The sequence below is a fragment of the Phasianus colchicus genome, chromosome 15 (assembly GCF_987193195.1).
Source record: "Phasianus colchicus chromosome 15, bPhaCol1.hap1.1, whole genome shotgun sequence".
In the NCBI taxonomy this organism is placed as follows: Eukaryota; Metazoa; Chordata; class Aves; order Galliformes; family Phasianidae; genus Phasianus; species Phasianus colchicus.
This window is the reverse complement of record NC_143450.1, coordinates 3,704,965-3,727,217: the sequence shown is the minus strand read 5'-3', so window position 1 is coordinate 3,727,217 and position 22,253 is coordinate 3,704,965. Positions and strand designations below refer to the sequence as shown.

The following is a 22,253-nucleotide window of genomic DNA, read 5'->3' as shown; positions in this document are numbered from 1 at the left end:
GGCAAGGGCTTTCGTTTGGAAGTCTAATGCTGTAGATGAGGTGTTTGCACTCCTCAGTGTGCTTGTCCAAACCCTGCATTTTGGATTTGGGGCAGCAATATGCGTTTTGCACAGTTTTGATGCTTATCCAGGATTTTTCACGGAGTTGCACAGCATTCAGGTTGCTTGACAGAAGGGCTTGTAAAACCTAATGATTTCTGGGACCAATTGCTGAACTTGCATCAAAAACAAAACCAGAAACAGAGGAGTGTTGGGTTTAACAGCACGTGTTTTGTGGATCTCTTTGTGACATGTTCAGTCATAAACTATCCTGACTTGGCCTCTCACTTGAGAACAAAAACTTGACATGTCTTTTGCTGGATCTCACTCCGATCTCATTTTGGACTGCAGTCTGGTTCTCCACATAGGGTGGAATCAGTCCTTTTTAAAATGAACTGCTCCCAGGCTTGTGCTGCCCTTCTAGTTTGTTTTAGTTTTAGTGATTTAAATAAACACCCCAATGGAACCTGGAACCAAACAACCTCCAACAACTCAGAATGTGGACCTGACCTAAAAGTAACCTCAAGTGCTCCAAAACCTCAACTCAACACTCCAGGACTACAAAGGCCTAAAACTGATGAGATGACAAAGCCAGTTTTCTTTCAGCTGGGTGAATGATTAGTCTTCTGCATTCGCCTAATCAGACTTTTTTTTTTCTGCAACCAGTGGAAAAAAATCTCGATTTTTAGTACTGAAAACTTAAAAGTTGACATTCTTGTAAAATTAAAAGCAGAAGTGGAAGCTGAAATCACCCTCCTCTGTTCTCAGCCCCCAGTGTCATGAGGCTTTTGATAATGCTGCAGCCTTTCTCTGCCGCTTGTTTTCCATTGCTGGGCCAGCAGAAGCATCATGTCCAAACTTCTGTGAATGCTGATGGTATTTGCGTCTGGTAACTCATTTGTAATTGTAATTGTAATTTCACATCTCTACGGTGCTGGACAGAAGTGCTTTGCATAAGGGGGTTTGTAGTCATAACGGTAGGGATGTTGTTATACAATTCCAGGCTGTGGACACACAATGATTGTTCTGTCGTGTTATTTGTCTAGGTTTAATGTGTAAAAACCTGGCCAGACCATCATGCACCTTCCCTAATAGGCTGTGAAGATTCCTCCTGTCTGTAGGAGGGTTGGCATGGGTACATTGCGTTTGCATACCTGGAACCACACTGGGACAACTCTTGTCCTTGAGCAGCATGGCTTGGGGCAGCCAACTGATGCTGAGTGCTACCCGGCATTTCCAGGAATCCCTGCTGAGAATGGCACAGCCGTGTAATGATTCCCAAAAGCCATTTATGGTTGAGCCCACTGAAATTACTTTCCAGTGTTTATTGTGCTGAGGCTGCCTTGGCACAAAAGCAAATGGACGTAGATGCTCAGTGGTTCCTTCAAAGTGGTTGGGGTTTGTACCTGGACCTTTGCAGCATTTCTGTTTGCTGTTAGCAATGGGCCTTGTCCCGGGTCTGTGCTTTTGGCAGTTTGTTTACAGCAGCACACTACTTAAAAGGTTCTCTGGAGGTGGAAAAGAGGGGGGAAAATGACGTGAATGTGGGGAATGAATTTTGTGGAAGGAGTTTAGATGTTCTGGGACGTTGTGGGACAGCAAGCGGCAGATCTTGGTTTTGTGGGCAGAGCAGAGGTCATTTTGAAGCTCCATGTATTCAGAAGAGGGAGAGAGCTTTTATGGATGCTGATGAATATTGAACGGCTGGGGAGGTGGGACAGTCTGCAGGGAGGATGGGGACGGATGGGAGATTCTGGAGGTGTTGGAGCTCACACAGTCCACCAGAGGTTGAGAAGATGGAATAATCTTGCTTATATGGAGAAGACTTTTATTTCATGAATGGTGAAAAACTGCATCAATTCTTAACAGCCTGGCCTGGGGCTGTGTTTGTACATGCATGCTTGGATACTTATGCTCTGAAGGCTGTTTGAGCCAGGAGGCTTTTGTGTCCATAGCACTGCATGGAGGGAGCTTTGTGTCTTCCCTTTGCTACCTGGTCACCAAAGATTTCAAAGCTCTGGGTGCTGAGTATACATTTTTACCTGCATGCTCTGATAGTTTGAGGTCACAGATTACGAAATCTGTGAGGTTATGAAGTACATTTAAACATGTACAATGTTGCTGGGATTGGATTCAAGCTTAGCTGCTTTACCAGGCAGCACATTTGTATTTTTCGGTTGTATATCTAGCATCTTAAAAGAGTAATGTGAATATTTAAGGTCTGTGCTAAGTCCTTCTGTGTTACCTTCAGGTAATGCATTCTCTGCGTACCTCTACTGGATGCCAATCCTCCCAGGCTAGCCAAGGACAGGAGGTTTAGCTTCAGCCAAACTGGGGTTAGAGGAGCACAGTGACATTTGATGTCCTGCAAGCAGAGCTGCCCTGGGTGGCACTGGGATGTCCGGGATGGGGCTGGTGCTCATTTCATCACTGCACAGGTCAGGCCATTGTGGTCAAGGGCCCTCAGAGTCACCTTCCAGGCATGTGTCTGCATCTCTGGTTAAATGAGCCTTCTCAATACAGCCAACTACTTTAAATCAAGCCTTTGTTCAAAAACAAAGCAAAAGGTTGGGTCCCTTTTGGCAGCCACTCTTCTTTTTGTTTGAAAAATATGTTTTTTCGTGACACTGGTTTTATGCTAAGGAGTCCCATTTGTGTGTCTGGTCACCTGAGAGCCATGTAATAAATTTCCAGTTTTCTTGTGATTCCTTTTTAGCAAACTGCATTTTTCCTTTGGATGTTCATAAGGACCACCAGTTCTCTTTCCGAGAGTGCAGCTTTGCAAAGTCAGGGTTTGCATTGCAGAGCAGACTTGTAAGCTTGGCTTCTGAATCTTCTTCTTATCCTGTGGCTGAAAGCTGTGTATCCCCTCCCAGGGAAGAAATGCCATCTTCTTGAAAGCTGCGTGATAATTTAATTTAATCCTTTTTGTGTTCAAGGAGCAAGTGTCACCATAAAGCTGCTAACATCCTGTCCCCTGAGTTTCTTGATGATTGCAGCTGTGTGTGACATTGGAGTATTGCAGTTCCCTAGGGTTAAACATTAATTACAATTATTGAGAGGGGATGATCATCCCTGAGCCCCGCTCTTGCCTCATTCACCCTCTTTGGGTGGAGAGGGCATGCTGCGTGTGTCTGGTGCAGATGCTTGCATCAAATTGAATTTATTTGCTTACAGAAAAGTGTTAGTTATTACTTATAGAAAGGGATTATGTTTTCCTAAAGAAGGACAAGCCTTTAAAGCCCTGCATTTGTTGTTTACAAAAGGAGACGTGTCATTCGCAGGCTGCAGCAATTCTCGATGATTTATGGGTAGCACTTGATTTGATCATGGGCTTCTCTTTTTTCTCAGTTATATAAGTTGATGTGGAGAGAACTAACGCCATCCTGCAGATAATCAATGACCACCCTTGGTCCTAAACTCCACTGATTTAAGCTTGCCTCGGGGAAATTGATGTCACTACCAGAATGTCAGCTGATGGTGACTGTGCTTGTGTGAAATGATAACTTAAAGAGTCAGTGCGTATGTTTGTTTAATAAACACAAATGTAGGATCTACCAGATTTGCTACAAGATCAGCAATGTTCTGGTCCTGTGTTCTTGCTCCAGTTCTTGTCTAGACACTGTTTAAAAGTGTTTAAAAGTGTTTCTGTAGTGCCATGGGTCCCCACCTAATGAATGCGAGCCTACACAAAATACACTGCTGTTTTCAGATACCTTTTGTAAGCTCAGAACTAAACCACGGGGTCTCAGTGGAGACTGAAAATGACTGCTGAGGCTGGGAAAGCAGAGCAAAGCCCAGCAGTGTATCTAACCAAACAAATCTTTGTAGGGATGGGTAGCAATACCTTCCCAGGCTGTCCTTCAGTTAGCAATGAGAAGCAGAAATTCAGCTGGATCAGCTAGGTGTAGGGAATGGTGGGTGCCACAGGTCTGCTCAGATGTCATGTCTGAATTGTGCCCGTGGTTTCAGGTCTCCTGCAGCATTTCTTTCCTAAGGTACTGACTTAAATGATTTTCTCTTAAATTTTCATGAAGTTCATTTAAAAATTGATTGAAGTCTCTCGTTGTTCCTAGTAAGTACACGTAGTTCCCTGAGACGCAGTTAGGAATTTCTATTAACCAAATGTGCATCTTTCCAGATGAAGCCATCCCAATTTGCTCCGATCATGGACATGTGCCTTCCTGCTGTGCTGATAGCAATATATTTGCTGATATATTTGCAGCAGGTTGGGAGGCATGTTCTGATACAGCCATGGTGTTGCTTGGTTCACCTGTGTGAAGCCTGCAGCTCCCACCCCACGCATCCAAGACTGTGCCCATTTTTGCATGCTGTCTGGAATGCCTGGTGCCTAGAGACAGGTGTGTGCAAAAATGGGCTCTACTGGTGTAATGGGCTCTACTAGCTTCTGAAGGCAGAAGTACCTTCTCTTTGGAGAATCCCCGCTGCATAGATTTTGCATCACTTCCCCTGCTTTCTGAATGCACTTAGATGTCCTGTGTACATAATTAACCTCTCTGCTGCTCTGGCAGACACTTTTATTGAACTGCCCATCATGGCTCCTAAGTATTTTCCTCGGAGGATTGGGCAGGTTCAGAGGGCAGAGAGCTGGAGGAAGCGTGCACGAGGCTGAGTAACTCTTGGCAGTTATGGATGCAGCTTCCCTGATTTACAGCCTGGGCTGGGAGCAAGAATGTGCATTTGGGTCAAGAGGTGTCTCTGTGGTCAGCAGGCCTGGCCATAAATCTTGGGTGCTGAGCGTCAGGATGCATATGACAGATCTGTCCTGATAATGCCTATAAAGTGCACGAGCGTGGCTGGGCCTGGCCTTCAGTGGCCTCAGCACTCAGATTGGCTGTGTGCGAGGGGTGGTTTCCCCTACAGCACTGATGGAGCCATGTGTGCCTGCTGCTGCACCTGCCTCGCTTGTCCCACTCCCTGACCTGCCTTTAGAAGGCGTGTGTGGACGCAGAGAGGTGGGAGTGCTAAAAGCTGCTATTTTAGCACGGCTCTGCCTTACCTTCCTCCGCTCAGGCTTTTCCAATCCTCGCCAAGTGAGTCTGGAGGCTCTGAGTGTTAACGCATCTGTTTGGCTTGGAGCTGGGCTGGTGCAAAAAGCACCAAAGTACCGTGCTTCCTGAGATCACACACTGCTGTGTTCCTGCTGTGTGCACAGCTCTGGTGTCTTACATGGGGTATCAGGGATGCTGGGTGCTTTTGGTCCTCACCTGGGGATGGCTCTTTGTGGCTCCTTCGGACTGCTGAGCCACACGTCTCCTGGAAACTTAAGCATTGCATGCTGTCACCGCTCTGAAATGTTGAAAACAAAGGGCAGGATTTCTTCTGTAGAGTGCAGTGTGTGAATATAACAGTGCCAGCATTAGAGGGAAATTCTCAGCAGTCCTTTGAAATAATTGTTGTGCTCCGCGGGGGCACCTCTCACCTGGGGGTGGTGTGAGAACCCAGCACGGCGCTTGGGAAGTGCCTGGCTGTGTGCAGAGGAGGGAGGGATGCAGAAAGGGCCCGTTTTCATGGTTTTTCCTGGCAGAATGCTGGGTTCCAAATAGGCCATTTGGAAACCTTAGGCAGGGGGGTTATCCTGATCTCAATTGTAAGGCTGGGTCTTGCCCAGCAGGCACTCCTGGGCTGTACCAGAGTTGCTCCACACGGTTTGTTGTTTGTTCCTAACCGCAACCCATCACCGTGCATTTGGTCACCGCAGCCTTCTCCAAGAGCTCCTGATGTCAGCGTGGCTTGGAGGGGAGGGGAAGTGCTTGAACATAAGCTTAGCTAACAGCAGCTTAACACCGCATTACTGGCGGGGCTTAATTTGTGCCCTGATCTTTGCAAACAGAGAAACCTTTCAGCTGTGGAGGCATCTCTCCCCGTGCAGCATCGTTATCCACGCCGTTTGTGCGAGCTTATTGTTGCTCTAAAAGCCGAGGAAGTTTGGATTTGCTGGTGCCCACTGAGCAAGATTTGTGAAGCATAAATGAGAAAACCTGCGCCGGCCTCCCTTTCCCATAAAAAGCTGCTCAGGTGGCTTAGTGCTGTGGGCTAATGGGGAGGAGGAGGAGGCGGCTGTGCACCTGCTAGTGCTTTGGCTGGGGCTGGTGGCAGAGCTGCCACGAGGTCCCCCCAGCAGCAAGCTGTTAGTGGCAGCGGTGCCACAACAACAAAGGGCCCTTTGATCCTTTCCATTTGGAGAACTTAAAACAAGAAAGCAAAACTACAATAAGGCCAAGTTGGGTCATAAAAAGGAAAGCGGGGAGGAGCACCAAAGCGTGCCGGAGTGTAATTGCAGAAGCAGCAAATGCTTTGGCACTTAATTCTGCTTTAGTGTCAGTTCGGCGTTTCGTGTTTAATACTGGAGAGACCGTCGCCAAATGCTCTGCACAAACAATCCAGTGCTCCTCAGTATGTTTGTGGTACATGGAGAGACCCTGGTTTGAAGGCACCTCCCTGAGCTCTGCTGCCTTCCGCTGCCCGTGGGCTGCAAGTCCAGGCTTCGTGAGCAGTTCCATGGCAGAGATGTCCCTTCCTGGCTCTGGGTGACTGCTGCTGCTCAATCTCTGTGTGGTACAGGGATTATAGTTGCTGCAGCTTTCTGCTTCGGTGCTGGCGATGCCCCCATATATCCCAAGCTGCTCGCAGCAGTCAGTCACCGCCGTGCTCTGCTGAAGCCTCTGCTGCCCTGCCTGCCTTGCTGCCCTTCTGCTCACTTCTTTGCAGGCCTGGATGATGCTTGAGAGCTGTCTGCAGAAGGTGGATTTCAGGTTGGGTATTTTATAGGTTTATCACGAGGCTGGCTAACAGCTGTCGTATCTAACAGCTATTAGGGATGAATTTAAAACAAAAAAGAAAAGCTCTGGATGGTTTCTCTGGCAACAACTGAGGTCTCAGGAAAGCCATTTCTCTTCTCTTTCCGGCGCTGACTGTGGGTGTTGGTGCCAGACTGAGATTCTGTCCCACAGCCCTTCCTGCTGCACTCCATGGTCGTGGCCAGCTCCTGGAGGCAGTGGACAGCAGGCAGACCTGCTGGCTGAGAGCAGGGAAGGGCTGCTTTCAGAGCCAGAAGAAGGAAAACATCATAAGCTGTTATGCACTATTGGCCTTTTCTCTTTAAAACTTAATTTACTTGCTTAATTGCCTGCAGCCTCAGCTCCCTCCAGCTGCAGAGGTGGATGGGACAGAGCGCTGAGCTCCTGCTGCTGAGCATGCACTGCTGTTGGCTGGGAGATGTTTGGTGATGTGCTCCTTGTGAAGGTGAAGTTTTTATTTGTGCCACCAAAAGCTGACACTCCCAGGATGTGCTGGACCAGCTCAGCCTGCATCTGCTTTCCTCAGCCCCTATCATGTGCCCATGGGTTGTAGAACGGCAGCATCCCTGGTGCTGCTGAGGTCCGTATCCTCCCAGGGCAGGGTCCCAGCCAGAGCTTTGCAAATGGGCTTCCTCTCCCTGCGCTTTCCCTGTGTGCATCCCTCATGCCAGCTGTGCTCCTTGGGGCTGCCAGGGCAGCAGGGCTATGAGCCCTCCCGCAGCGCTCAGCAGCTCCCACTCGGCTCCCAGCCCCTCTTCCTTTTTATCTTAAGGAAGCAGTTCAAACCAGAAAGTTCTGAGTTTTGAAGGCTGACTGCTGAGGTGCATCCTGACTGCTGAGTGTGCATGAGGTGCACCTGGCAGCATCTCCCTGATGAGATTGCAGGAGTGGATGCAACCCCATATTGGTGGCAGATGTGTCGTCGGGGCTCCAGAGAAGGGCAGGCAGTCTGCTTTTTGCCTGGTATCTTCACCTGAAAGGCCCTGGTACTCAGCAAAAACCATCTCCCTTTTCCATCCATCTCTGCAGTGCAGAACGGAGGGGGTAGGGAGACAGACCCAGAGAGTGAGTGCTGTGCTGCTGTTTGAGCAGGACGTGGTGAAGTGATGGGCACCTGATGAAAACAAGGTGACAAGAAATACTGAGAGCCCTTGTAAATTGCTTCTTGCCCCAGTTGTGGGTCCAGCTCTCCATGGTGTAGGTAACGTGTGTGAGTGATTTATGTGCTATTGGGGATTATAACAGATGCTGTAAAATCGTCTTGTAAGTATCTGAAAATCATTTGTCTGTCTCAGGCGTGCCGTAGCACGTACAGGAATGCTCTGTTTGGGGAAGAGTGAGCTCCTTATCCTCATTTATCTCGAAGTACTTGTAAATGTTGCTGTAATTTCATGTTATCAAATCATTTAGCTCTTCCTCTTCCAAAACGAAATTATTTTATCTCATGCGCTTTGTTTACTTCAAATTAGCCCTGAGGTTGGCCTCGAGTTGCACCTTGTTATTCCTACACCTCCCGTCTCTGTCTTAGGCACTGCTGGCAAATTTGAAGGTATAAGTAAATACTTCTTTGTTATGAATAGAATAACTTCCCCCTCCTACACACACATTTTCTTTTAATTCCAGTCTTCGTTTTCCATGAGAAACTGACATTGCAGTGCAAGCGGAAACCTCCCAAATTGCATGAAAACGCCGCGGTTCTCCTAGCAACAAGGTCAGGGCTCAACGCCAGGGCCTTTCTGCGAGCGCGGGGAAACGGCCGCTCCAATTACCTGCTGCCCTGCAGTACAGATTTGGTCGCTTCATCAGCACCTGGGCTTGGGTGGATTTGAAAGCCAGCCATGGTATTGTTTAAAAGTTCTCCATTCATTGGTGAAAGGTTTGTCGTGGGCTGAGCCCTGAGAAACCCGGGGCTGGTTTTATGGCTTCGCATTGAAACCTGGTGGAACCCTGTGGTGTCAACTGATTTCCTCTTCCCCGCTCATGTGGCTTTGATCAAACCCAGGACTCGGAGAATGACCCCCCCAGGACCTGAAACCCTGCGTTTCGCCCACCTCTGCCATTCATTAAAGCGTTTTCAGGCTTTGCATTGTAGATGATAAAATTGGGACCTTTGTGCCTGGCGTGGGGTGAAGCTTGCCAGTTGTATGGCCGAGCTCAGCCCCGTCGGGGTGTGCAGCCCAGGTCAGCTGTTTGCACAGAAGGAAGCCATCCAGCTCCTTCTCTCACACCTTCTGCCTGGTACTGCCCTGCTCTGTTGTGTGCTCTTAATGAGGCTGACATGTGGTAATGAAGCCCCTTCAGCAGGATGGTGCTTTTAATGGCTTTCGGGTTGGTGTACCCCAGGCTGTGGCAGTGCTTGTTGGGAACAGCCCCAGCATCCAGCCCCACTGCAGCCCAGTGGGCTCCTCACCCCAATGACCTGCAGCTGTGGTGCTGTGCTGCTCAGCGCTGCCTTGGTGTCCCTGCAGATGTGATGGAGACATGGCCAGAGGAGCTGATACTGCTGTGTTTGTGCAGGAGGGAGAGAGTTTGATAGCCAGCATAGGCTTGCAATTCTCAAAAACCTGAATGTGACTTCACTGGGGAGCTGGATTGGACTGATGCCATGCTGGAAATCTTTCCTTTGGCTGTGCTAAGCGTTAGATCAAGTCCTGTCAGAAACACTGTAGTGTGTTGGTCACTGTCCAGAGCCTGTGAAACACCCAGGGCTGAGGTGGCATCCAGGACTGGATGAGCATATAGCTACTTGTTGTCTTCTGATGCCCAAAACTATGTGCTGCTCAATGCTCTCAGTGCAGCACCACTAAATCAACAGTTAAAGCACAGAATGTATTTTCAGACGTGATAATAGATGAACAGAATTTCCTCTATGCTGAGTGACTGAAATGTGCTACTGGGTGACACTGCAACTCCCCGCAGTGCTGCTGGTGCTGTAGAGTTTGGAGTCCTGAAAGCACCTTGGGATGAATGCATGGTCTCACTCAGCACCCAGGCTTGGCTCTGGCTGAGCCAAACCCTTCCTGCTGGAGACTCAGACCAGTGAGTGCTTTGAGTCTGGGTGCTGTCACGTTGGTGTGCAGTGGTGGGGAGGTGGCTTGCACTGCGCTGTGTCTGAGCAGCAGTCCTGGTGGGACAGGCAGGGCGCTCAGGGAACAGGAGGTCTGACCTCCAGTTCTACATCTAACCCTGGCTCCCTCTGCAAAGAGGAGAGTCATTGTGCTCTCCTCAGCCAGTTCCCTGAGCTTTGATTGTTCTTAGGCTGAGCTGGATAGGGGGAAGGCTGATACCCCTCTCTCCACCAGAAATGAAACCCTCTTCCAAATGCTGGAAGAGCAGAAGAGCAGAGGTGTATATATATATATATATGTGTGTGTCATCTTATATATCATCCCCTTTGACAGTGGACTTAGTCCCTAAGCTGTACTGGTTTGGGAGGCGCATGGGATGCTGACCCATCCTGGAGGAACTGCTTGGCATGGGGACTGCTCTCCATGCCGCTTCACTGCCAGGGCTGGCTTCCACCTAACCCCGGCCTGCAGCAGCAAACAGATGGGGTGCTGGGGGTCCGAGTGGGGTTGGGAACACAGCACATGTCTGTGGCCCCAGCCATCCACCTGTCTTGCCCTGGGAGCTCCAGGCATGGTTCATCTGCTCACTGCCATGCCTGGGATGCTGCAGGAGTGTCCAGTACCATCAGGTATTTTTGAAAATATTGAAAATGTATGAAAAGTGAGCAATAGAAGTAGAAAGTGTGTCATTTGGCCTATGTGAAGTTCTGTTTTTTTCCTGATAAGCATAAGGTTTCCTTGGAACGAGTTCAGTTTTCCTCCTTTCTAATGGAAAATGCAAAGCAGTGTGTCCTGTGTTGCTTGCAGATGAAGGAGCTGGATGGGACACACTGCTGTCTGTGAAAAATCTCTCTGCCCTTGGATAGGAGTGTTCAAAAAGATGGTGAACTGACGTTGGCTATGTTTTGTTTTTTCTAAATCATTTCTGTTTCAGCTGATGGTTTGTTACTGCTCCTGTTAGCGATGTTTGAACCAAAACCAGGGTTCAGATGACTTTATTTATGCCAGATTGGGTTATGGTCACTGAGTTTGCATTTGGATAACGATTGCTTTTTTTTTTTTTTTTTTTTTTTCCCCCCTTTTTCAGCCTGATGGCACCAGCAAGGAGTGTGTCTTCATTGAGAAAGTCCTAGAAAACAACTACACGGCGCTGATGTCAGCAAAATATTCAGGCTGGTATGTTGGATTCACCAAAAAAGGGAGGCCACGGAAAGGGCCCAAGACCCGGGAAAACCAGCAAGATGTACATTTTATGAAGAGGTACCCAAAGGGGCAAGTGGAGATACAGAAACCTTTCAAGTACACAACAGTCACCAAGAGGACTAAGAGAATACGACCCACCAACCCCAGTTAAAAGTAGATGAAACAAGTGTCACAATAATAAACCACAAAAAAAAACAAAAAAACAAAAAAAAAACCTGCACCAGAGGAATATTTTTACATTAAAAATAAGGAAGAAGCTCTATTTTTGTACATTGTGTTTAAAAAAAAAAAAAATAAAAAAAATTAATAAAAGACTAGATGGCAAACGCTGGGGAAAAAGCTGTTAGGGATTTATTGTGACTTGAAAAATGAAATGAACTGCTCTATTTAAATTGACTTCTTGTTGTTGATGACACACAGGTGCTTATTTCTCTTTTTTTTGGAAAGGACAACTTTTCAAGCATATCCCCAGAGGGAAAAAAAAAAAAAAAAAAAAAAAAAAAAGTAATTATTAAAAATAAATAAATAAAGCCAAAGAAAACCAAAGTTCTTTCCCAAAGTTACTGAGACCCTGCCCTGAAACTTGCCAGTTTTGCAGTAATCTATTTATTGTCTGCTGCAAGCTGGACCGAGACAAGATGGTGTGTGCCGCAGTGATGGAGTTTGCGTGGAGTTCTCGACGCATCGATCTTCTGTAACCTTTCTGACGACATAAGGTGTCACGGCTCCGTGATCCTGCATTACGCTCAGTTCTGGAGAATGCTGCTAAATACATTCAAGTGACTACAAAATGACCTAGTACACCAATGATAAGGGAATATTTTAAAACCAGCTATATTATATATATTATATATATATAAGCTATTTATTTCACCTCTCTGTATATTGCAGTTCCATGAACCAAGTATTACTGCCTCAACAATTAAAAAAAAAATTATTTAAAACACATGTATATATTTTTGCTGTTCATGCTTTGTTCCCCTTGCTGAGTAGTTTTTTTTTTGATGGCTGTTAACCTTTGATGTGAGGGCCGCACCGTATGTTTGGGATGGTTTCCCCACTATAAACATTATTGCCAGTTCTGTAATTCTGCTTTTTCCTCAGTACTGTCTTCTTTCTTCTCCCTCATTGCTCCCAAAGGGGAGGAATCTTATGTGGGGCGATGGGCCGAGAGTGGAGAAACACGTGCTGGAGTTTTTCAAGAGCAGGACTTAAATTTGATACTTTTCAGCCCACTAAATATTTCCTAAAGCCTTGGCCAAGGCAAAGGTAAACTGGAAAATTAGCATATGACTCAATTAACACGTACTTACGCGTGGCTTGTGTTTCCTTTGCTGGAGCTCTGGAGAGGTGCTATTGGTTTCCATGGAGTCGACAGGATTCAATATTGTAACTTTTAAGACTCATCCTAACCCCGACCAGCCCCCAGACCACTCCTTGCTCTCCTTGCCCTTCATGTTTCTCCCCACCTCTGGGTGCTCCGCTCCTCAATGCGGCCCATTCTCCTCATGAGACTTCAGCAGAGATTTGGGTGATGTAGAGCCATGCATCAGCACAAAGCGCTCATCCGTGTTTGCACACAGCGTGTGCTGGCCCTCCTGGTGGAGCGGGTGAGACAGCATTGAATGGAGAGGGGCAAAAAGAAGGAAGACAAAGTGGTTGACCTCAAATTACAGCTGAAAGGACAACCAAGCACCATTAAGGAAATGCTCGCTTGCCTTCTTGCATGCGCACATGGCTGTGCTCCTTGATTCCAGGCAGGGCTTGGGATGCTCAGAGCCACTCAGAAAGCTTTTTCTCGTTAATCAGAACGGCTCTCCCAAGAACAAGCTTTCTCATGATAACTTTGAGAGCTGCAGCCAAACCCTGCAGATCAAAGCCGTTTGGGAGATGGTGCAGATAAGCATGCAAACTTGAGGATGCTTATCTGAAACAAATCTCCAAACCTCGCAAGCTCAGAGAAAAATGAGTGATTCTGAGTGGGGTCACTTCACGCTGCTTGATGGAAAGCCAGGCAGCCCTCCAGGTGATGCCTTACCTGCAGCCAGCACGTGCAGCTGCTGGGCAGCCCATCTCCATCCTGACTGCATGGGAGCAGCCCGCAGCTGGACCTCGCAGGATGGCAGCGTGGTGGTGGATATGGTTGGTGGGTGCTGGAGGGCTTTGCCAGCTCAGCTCTGCCTTCAGATTGATGCGTGTGGGAGAGATTTGGGGAGAGTTCAGAGGAGCGCTGGGGGTGGGCGACTGGGAGCGGCTGTAGATTGCTGTGTAAGTACCTCTGGGAGGAGAAACTCAGCTGATTTCTAGGGGAAGAAAGGGCTTACAGGTGCCTTTTTTTCCCCTGGAAATACAGCCATGGCCCATGGCACCGAGGATCACTGTCAGCATGATAGGATTTGTTGGCCATTGGGGAAATCAGGAGGGGTGAAGGTGATAGATGTTGGAGAAGGGCTGGCAGAAGGGCCCTGTGGGGCCAAGAGCTGGGGGGGATCTGCTCCCAGTCCCACAGTGTGCACTGGGTTTGGACTCTGGCACGTGGGACCTAGGGGCCGAGCAGTCAGCAACAGGGCCTCTGGCACTCGTATCATTGGGTCAGAGAAATATTTAGGGGAAAGCAATGAGATGAGTTCCTCAGGCTGTGAAGTATCAGCACAGTGAGGAGATGGCCGTGTTCACCTGGGTTGCAGCCTTCTGAGAGATTTTTTGGTTGAGGATAGTGTGTATTGAGAATTTGTGTTTGAACATCTGTTCCTGACACTTTATTAAAGCAACAGCAACAAAAGCAGCAGAAACGATGAGAAGAATTCATCACCAGGCTCCCTTCAGAGTGCCTTCACAAAGGGCAGATGGGTGCTCAGGGAAGGAGATGTTCAAGAAATGAGAAGAAATAAGGGAAATCCATCATGTGCCAAGAGCCAGACATGCCAATGCTCGAGGCCACCTGCTGCTGGTGCTCCTATGGCGGGGTCATGGTGTTCCTATGGCTGGGTTATAGTGTTCCAATGGCTGCGTCATGGTGTACCTATGGCTGGGTCATGATGTTCCTATGGTTGGGTTATAGTGTTCCTATGGCTGGGTCGTGGTGCTTCTATGGCTGGGTCATGGTGCTCCTATGGCTGGGTCATAGTGCTCCTATGGCTGGGTCATGCTCCATGGGGTGGGAGGCCACCAGTGGGCTTCAGCCCACTCAACAGTGCTCTGCTGCCCTCCATGCTGTGGAGAAGCAGCTTTTTTGCCTTTATTTCCTCCTTTCAGAAATTCTTCAGGCTGCCTGGATATGAACTACAATTCTCTGTGTAGGCTATTACCTTTCATTTACTTTATAATTGAAAACTGTTAATGAGAATTTAATTACCATTGTGGAAATAACCTCAATAGCAAGGCGTGTAACACTTAGATGATTGCTCGAAGCAATCGATGGTGTTAATGTGTGTGGAGCTCTGGGTGGGCACATTTTAAACAAATACACTCCTTAATTGAATTTAATAACAGCATATTGTAGCTGCTGCTGCAGAAATAGGACTGGGTTAGTCGTGCTCTCACAGCAGGGATCAGCTTGTGGCATGCTCTGGTAATGCCACAGCTGAACCAACTGTGAAACTGGGCCTATGGTGCACCGAAATGTCTGTCTGTCTGAGAGGGAAAACTCTGGGAGTCCAGATGACTTTGTCATCTTTGCCTCAGCTCATAAGCACGCAGCTCAGAAGAGGTCAAGTTTGGGTGAAGCATGCACCCAGCTTACACAAGTCTATCACCATGGACTACAGGGCTACAAATGGCTCCATGGATGCCCATGGTCCATCTTGGGCTTATGGAGCATCTCAGTGCCCCTGCGGGTGCACAGGCTGCAGCCAGGCCCTCACTCTTGTGCTACAGGAGATGGCTGAGTGATTGGTCTCCCCAAGGAGGGTTCCTCCACCATCAAAGCTTTGACCCAGAGCGAGCAGTTGGCCCCAGGTGAGATGGGTTGGATAACACAAACCATATGTGAGCTTTGCTTCAAAAGCATGCTGTGTTACCATACTCAGCCTTGAGAAATAAGGTTGTGTGATGGGAAGAAGTGCATGTGTGGGGGACTATAGTTGTGCTTCCTTCTGTTAGTCTCCAAGCCACGTACCTGTCTGGGAAGGAGGAAGAGTTATAGCAAATTATGGTCCTCTTGTCCATCCCTCGGCACCAAGGGAAGGACGGAGCCTGGGTAACCCCAGGGAAAAAGCCTTCCTCCCCCATCCCCTCTCTTGCATTAAACGTTGCAACTTTTGTCTGCTGCGAGGGAAAGCAGGTATATTCCTATGCAGAATTTCCTGATTTCCTGCCAAAGGGTGGAAGTTTACACTTAAGATTCACAACAGCTGTTTCAAGTGCCGCTGTCTCGTGCCAGCCATACCACCTGAATGGCCAAGGGATATATATAAAACTTCAATTATTTTTTGAATGTTTGTTGTTTTTCATTTGGAGACGGATGAGAAGAGATTCTTCGCGAATGATGTAACCTACATAGACTCTGTTATTTCCAACAGTGTGAGCTGAAAAATTAGGGAGGAAAAATCAGGTCAAACTGAAACTTTTCTTTTTTAAGTGAGACAAAGTACTGGGTGGAGAGATTTGGGTTTACCGAAAACATTTAATTCAACCTATTCAACGTTTTATTTCTTCTTTTAAATGTAGGTGATTTGAAAGGAAGAAATGAGAAATGAGAAGCTTCACTTTGAAAACAAAAAAGCAGTATTTTGTGCTTGAAGAAATCTCCCTGCTTATTTTTCAGTGGAAACTGTTTTCAAAATCTCTGAGTAGGTCTAAACCCCCTCTCTAAAGTGCTGTTCCTGAGTTTGTTCCTCCACCCCACTGCCCAGCAGCGTGTCTGTGCCCCATGTGGTGCCATCTGCAGCCCCTCCTGGAGCCTGCTGGTGGTCCCAGCTGATCCCACAAGCTCTGGGCCATGAGCAGTCCCTGCGGTGACCCCCAGGAGTCAGGACTGCAATGCAGTCACAGAGCACATAGATATGTCACTGAGCATCCCCGTGCTGTGAGCCCCGCGCCGCAGGAAGCGGAACTGGATGACAGCAGGTTAGGAAAGCAGCAGCTGAGTTTCCCAAGCCACATCAAACCAATCTGAAGAGAGATGAATTGGTCTGCTTGGGCCTGAAGGATAGAAAACACCACCTTTGGAAGAAAACAACGGTAGTGGCCAGGAATAACAGAAGATGTAACCGCATAGCAGCCATCAATGATGGCTTCCCCTAGGCTGCGGAGCACAGCAGTGGGAGCTCTAGGTGTGGTTGGAGGGATGGAGCTGGGGAAGGGCAGCGCATGGCTATGGGCAGACTGAGCATCCCTCCCTGCCCCAGCAACCCAGACCTGCTTGGCCCGTCTGGCATTCACACCTGTTAGAGCAGCCCTGGGCTTGGGAGGGCCATTTGCTATCAAAACAGGCAGTTTTGAGCCCATGGTGAGAATGCTGGGAGAAATCTGAGATTTGGAAGTTTCACCCCAAGACTTTTCAGCTAAAGGATATGGAGAAATGTAGGCATTTTGGGATGTTTTCATTGCACCTCTCCATCAGTACTAGCAGAAATCTGCCATCAGCGACCTTGGCATGCATGGTGAAGAAAAGGAAAAGGCAATGGATTTGGGATGGTTGGCGATGCTTCCTGGCTCAGAGCAGCGCCCGGCCCCAGCCCACTTGGGAGATGCTTTGTGCAAGCAGGAGGAAGCAGTGTCAGGAACCATGGAGCACAGTGATGGTGTGAGATGGGCCATGGCCCAGGGCACGTCAGTGATTAGTGCATTAGTCTCTGGGAGGTAGCACATCTTACTTTGATCATATGACCATATTTGCATGAATCAGAATGTACAAATCTTGGCTGGGGTTTACAAAAGAGCCTAAAGGAATGAGCTGCCTATCTATCAGTGTATCCGACACAAGCAAATAGTGAAAACCCTTCCACTCTTTCATGGCCTTGCTTCCCAAGGAGAGACAGCTACGTGGAGCCTAAATGTTGTTTACAGCAGTGGCAGGCTTTGGGGCTGTGATCATCGCTGCTCGAGAGCTTTCAAGAGGATAAAATGAGCCTCCTATTATAAGGGCTGAAAATGATCCTAAATGAATAACACACATGCAGCTTTTGCAGGCACACATTTTTGAGACATTGGAAATGTTGGCACATGCAAACAAACAAAAACACATGTCTTGGGTCTCTGGTTTTCATAGATTTCTGCATGCCATGACATTCTGGGGGGTGGCATTGCCAAGAGCTAATGAACCAGATTCCCTTGGTCTGCAGGCTGGCTTGGGGGCATGGGGACCGCGAGGGGAGCTCTGAGCTGGGAGCTGGGAGTAGTGCCCACTGCCCATGGTGGGAAGCAGCAGAAGGGAGGCCATCCTCAACCTCGTTCTCAAGCAAAGTGTGCAATGAGGAGGTTCTCAGGAGGCACCTGAGCCAGATCTGTGTCTCTCCTTGCCTGAACACTGACAGGAGATGGAGCCTGGTTGTCTCACAGTGGCTCTGGAAACCCAACACAGCACCCCAAATACTGCGTGCAGCTTTAGGCAGAAGGTTTCAGCGAGCTGTGGGGTGTTGATAGCAGTGATGTTGGCGAGTCCCATTAAAGCCAGCGGTGGGACCCGGCTCCCAGTTCTGCATCCCTGCAGACCAGTGCTTTCCGTCCCGCCCATCTGTCTGAATTGCTTGGGAAAGGTAAAATACCATTTCCTCAGGGGTCAGATATTTTGGAGAGGGAAGAAAGCAATTTGTGGCTGTGTTGTCTGCCTGATCAAAAGTGTTACCGGGCTCTGCTACACAATGTGTGCTCCTTAAACCAGTCCCAATTAGCCCTTCTTGCTAATGCTGCGTTTCATTCCTGGGAGACTGCACTGGGAGAGCTGTTATGACTTTGTGACTGTGCACATACCTTTATGTGCTTTCATTCTTAATCCCCTTTTTGCAGAAGCCAAAAGGTCTTCCAGCCAAAAAGGAAATCAAAACCTTTTGTTGGCTGCTTCATAAGAATTAAGGGTGGGATGAAGGTTGTAGCAGGATCTTAATTAGCCATTGTAAATAACGAGAGCGGCAGTGCCTGCAACCATATACCACCTTGGGTTGAGATATTGTCAGACCACACAAAGCTAGGTGAATGGGCAGCACAATGGCAGCTAACATTCACCACCAGCAATTGCAGGGCACGGCACACCGCGAGGAATAGCTCCAGCTCGTGAACCTCGTTGGGCTCCAAATTAATTGCAACTGTTTCTATTGAGCCATCCACAGCGACTCCGAGGTGTTTTTCCTTTTTTGCTGTTGGAAATGTAAAACAAAATATGGGGATGGTTAAAGGGAGGGATGGAAAGTATTCCTGATGTGGGGGATCTCAAGGAGACCCTTGCTGGAGAGCCGGGCTCTGCTGGATATCTGATCTCGAAGGGGATGGAGGGCCATAATGAGCGCCCAGCGGCTGACAATGCAAACGATTAGAGGCTGTGTGAGGGACCGCTTTATGGAGAGGTATTGAAAGGACTGCGCCCGCCTCATTTAGAGACAGGAAAGTAATGAATAGTCTAGACTACATGGAAAGTGAATGGGGACCGCCTGCTCACCTGCTCCCAAAACAGGCAGGGGAATTTGGTGAAAGGCAGTGAACTCCGAAACTGGTATGGCAGACCTGTTCTGGGTTTAAGGGAGATGAATGCAAAGCATGGCAAGCAGGCACTGGCACTCACTGCCAGGCGAGTGGGATGCTGCTTGTCTTGTCTGCCTTGAGTTGGGCTGGTGACGTTCTGGTGACAGCTCAGGTCTGGGATGGGGACAAGGATGTGAATTTCAGATCTGCCCCTTGACCATAAGGGACTCGTGCAACGAGAAGCCTGCCCTGGGAGTGGAGGGCACCTTATCTACCGTGCTCCCCTTCCTCACAGTGAAAACTGTGGTGCATGCTTCTTTTCTCAATTACATTTCTACCCCTATAAGAAGCTCCAGGGCCACATTTCCCCACGGAGGTCTCTCGTATCTGCTTGTGGTGGGTTCCAAAGGATGTTCCAGTGGAATACTGGCTCCTTTTGCTGGCATGGCATTAGGCTGGGGCTGGAGACAGCCAACAGCCCTGCACACACAGGGCAGCCCTTCTCCAGGTCCCACAAAAGCCATTCCAGCAACCTAGGTGAGTCAGTTCCGTTACAGGGCTGGAGAAGCCATTTGATCTTGAACGTGGCAAGCTGTGTTCAGCTTTGAGTCTCCAGGCTGAGATCTTCCACTGCCTGGAGGCTGCGAGTGTGCACATCTCATCCACTATTGTGCTGCAGGGTGTCTGGGGGCAGCCTCGAAGGGAGCTGAGAGGGGGGCTGGGTGTCGCGGGACCCTGCGGTGAGCAGGATGTTGGTAGGTGGTCTGAACCTGGCCCTAATCTCCCATCTGCTGCTGGAGCCAAGTGACTCAAGCTGCAGGTTCGCTTCGTACCTATGCAAGGTCTGACCCGGCACTGCATCACGTGCTGGATGAAGAGAGCAGCCCCAGCCCCTCACCTGCATGGCCATGAGCCCTTCTGCCTCCCTTGGGCTGCCTCCAGTGCCTGCACTGCCCGAGGATTACCCCGAGGTGTTGGAAATAGCACCCAAGGGTGGGGGGAGAAAAAGCAGGTCAAAGGGGTGGGAGGGAAATGAGCAGCAGTGGCGGGGCTAGAAGCTTCCAGAGCAGCAGTGTTGGGTGAGAGTGAGAGTGTGTGCAGCTCTGCTGGGCTCTGAGCTCAGAAGGAGGGCTGCACCCATTCCTCCTGGCACCCACCACGCGTATGGGTTCATTATCTGTTCCTGGGGTTTCGTTATTGGCTTCACATCCGACCTGCAATTTCTCTATTTTGAGAGCGTGGCTGCTTGAGAGCAGAAGCATCCTCCTGGAGGGCAGGGACACCTGCTAGAGAGTCTCTGCACCCACGTGGATCGGGGGTAAATTGAGTCAATTATCTCCTGCATCTCTGTTGAAAGTGGTAGTTAATCCTTTCCTCTAAACCTTTTATCTGACATTAAATGGTCATTAGTTTAAAAGAAAAAGTTAAGCTGACTCTCTTTCCAGCTGGAATAACCTTAGTAATTGCAGTGAAATGCACCGAGGGCATGTACTGATAACATTGTTTTAGGGGACAAACAAAAACCACAATCAGTTCTGCATTCATTATTTTTCTGGGCAAATGAATAAACGAGCAGGACTTGTTACCCGTGGGCCCATCACTGTGTGTGCTATCAGACCTTCCTGGAAATTTCCCGGGTTAGAAGAAACATTTAAATGACAACCAGCCACACACTGCTGGTGGGAGCCGTTCCCAGCCCTTAATAAGGAAGCTGTTTTTGGGATGATGAGAAGAAACACCAACACCCCGATGCTCTCAGCCCAAAGCAGCACCCAAAGCCCTGCTGCTTGGCTGGGAGATGCGGGTGGGACCCCTTCTTGATGCAGCTCCTCTTTACGTAAAGAAGCAGCGTGGTGCTCCCTGTCTGCCCTCCTCACTGATGCTTTTCGGCACTTCCAATCCAGCCAGATTTGACATTAGCAGATGCCAGATGAATATTTGCACAAATGTTCACCAGCGAGTTTTCGTGCCGCTCCCTCCCTCAAGGTGGCAAGGGTGGGTGCGGCGAGCGCAGCCGTGTTTGTGAACGTGTCCCTTTGAACTCCCCGGCGGGGAGGGTGAAAGCGAGGGGAAAAGGTTTTCCAAGCGAGAAAAAATACCCACCTGAACAGGTTCCAGCATGTGGTGTTTTGTTGTTCACCCAGAAACCTGTGGATAATGGAATCTGGGAAAGGAAAGGAAGGATCGAAACCGACTTGGGCTGAGCGGCAACGTGGAGAGAAATAAAGCAAAGCTGCGAAAGCTTCGGCGCTGCTGATATGAAAATTAGACACATACAAATTAGCTAGGAAATATCCTGTTTCTTTAGGGGTGTGGGGGCGGAGAAGGTATTAACCTTTTAAATGGAACTCTCCGGCCACCCCAGGGAGGGTGTGAAGTAAGTGTTGGGTGATGTGTTGACTTTAATGCAGGAGAGAAGTCTGCTGCTGAGAGCAGCATTAATCTCGTGTCTGCGTTTGCTCTGCAGCGGTTAGCATCCTCCCTCATCTCCCAAACGCCAGCACCAGGCTTAAAGCTGCACGCAGGGCATTCTGCTCTGGATGGGGATGGAGCGTGGAGGGGATTTGCTGTTGGGAAACCTGAATCTCTCCATCTGGCGATGGGTGTCTGGGTGACCTCGGCCCTCGTATGCAGCCATTCCCACTGCCGCTCCCGCAGCGGGAGACGTCTGAGGAAGGAAGAGTTAAGCGCTGGCTGGCAGAGCTCCCCAGCCTCGCCTCCCAGCTCATCGAGCAGATGGGGCAGGCACTAATTATCCCCTGCCGGTAGCTGTGCAGTGAGGGCGATGCCGTGCTGGAGCTGTGCCACGCTGGCCGTGCCAGCCCGGTGGGGAAGATGCGGAGTGATGGCCAACCTGGATGGGGATGAGGGCAGGGGGCTGGCGGAGCTGGGAGGGCAGCATGCATCTCTTCTCCCTTCTCGGCCTACCCGATATCCTTAATTCCTCATGGGAGTTCCCAAAATATCAAGTAATTTTTATTGCTGCTGCACATCATAGCAGGTAATTAGAAAGCTGCTCCAGCAGAAGCTGTTTCTTAAAAGCAATCAATCAAACAAATACAAATCCATGTCTTTGGCACACCTGAGAGGCTGGAGTGCAGTGTTTGGCCAGGGCTGCATCCAGCACCACCTGTCTGAGGGATGCTCTGGGTGAGCTGCCCCAGGCAATGCCACTCCTTGTCTCACAGCATCCAATCAGACCTCCACCCCTTCGGTATGTGCACATGAGAGATGCGCTATGAACAAAGCATTATTGATTATTATCTATAGTCATTTCAGAGCAGGCTATAGCATTTCATGTGCACGACACAGTCCACGGGCTTGCTGGAATAAATAACACATGCGAGCTTGTTCATATGCCGAGTCAATAGGGAGCTGTCGGTTCCCATGTGATTTCACACATTTTTTCAGCTAGCTCAGCAATCCAAATGCAAAATCCTGCAAACAGGGGCAGCGCGTTTATTTCTGACAATCCCTGGAGAGGGCTGTATCAGTAAACCAATGA

The 22,253-nt window shown here is 48.9% G+C and overlaps 1 protein-coding gene across 3 annotated transcripts in view; it reads left to right on the top strand.

The window, feature by feature from the left end:
- Positions 1 to 11,958, top strand: part of FGF18 (fibroblast growth factor 18) — a 65,843-nt gene extending 53,885 nt beyond the window's left edge. For all 3 annotated transcript variants that reach the window (XM_090150953.1, XM_090150954.1, XM_090150955.1), the window contains one exon: positions 11,016 to 11,958. In XM_090150953.1, coding sequence (XP_090007079.1) covers positions 11,016 to 11,282 — 267 coding nt within the window. In that variant the 3' untranslated portion in view covers positions 11,283 to 11,958. The remainder of the gene's footprint in view (positions 1 to 11,015) is intronic.
- The last annotated feature ends 10,295 nt before the right edge of the window (positions 11,959 to 22,253 follow it).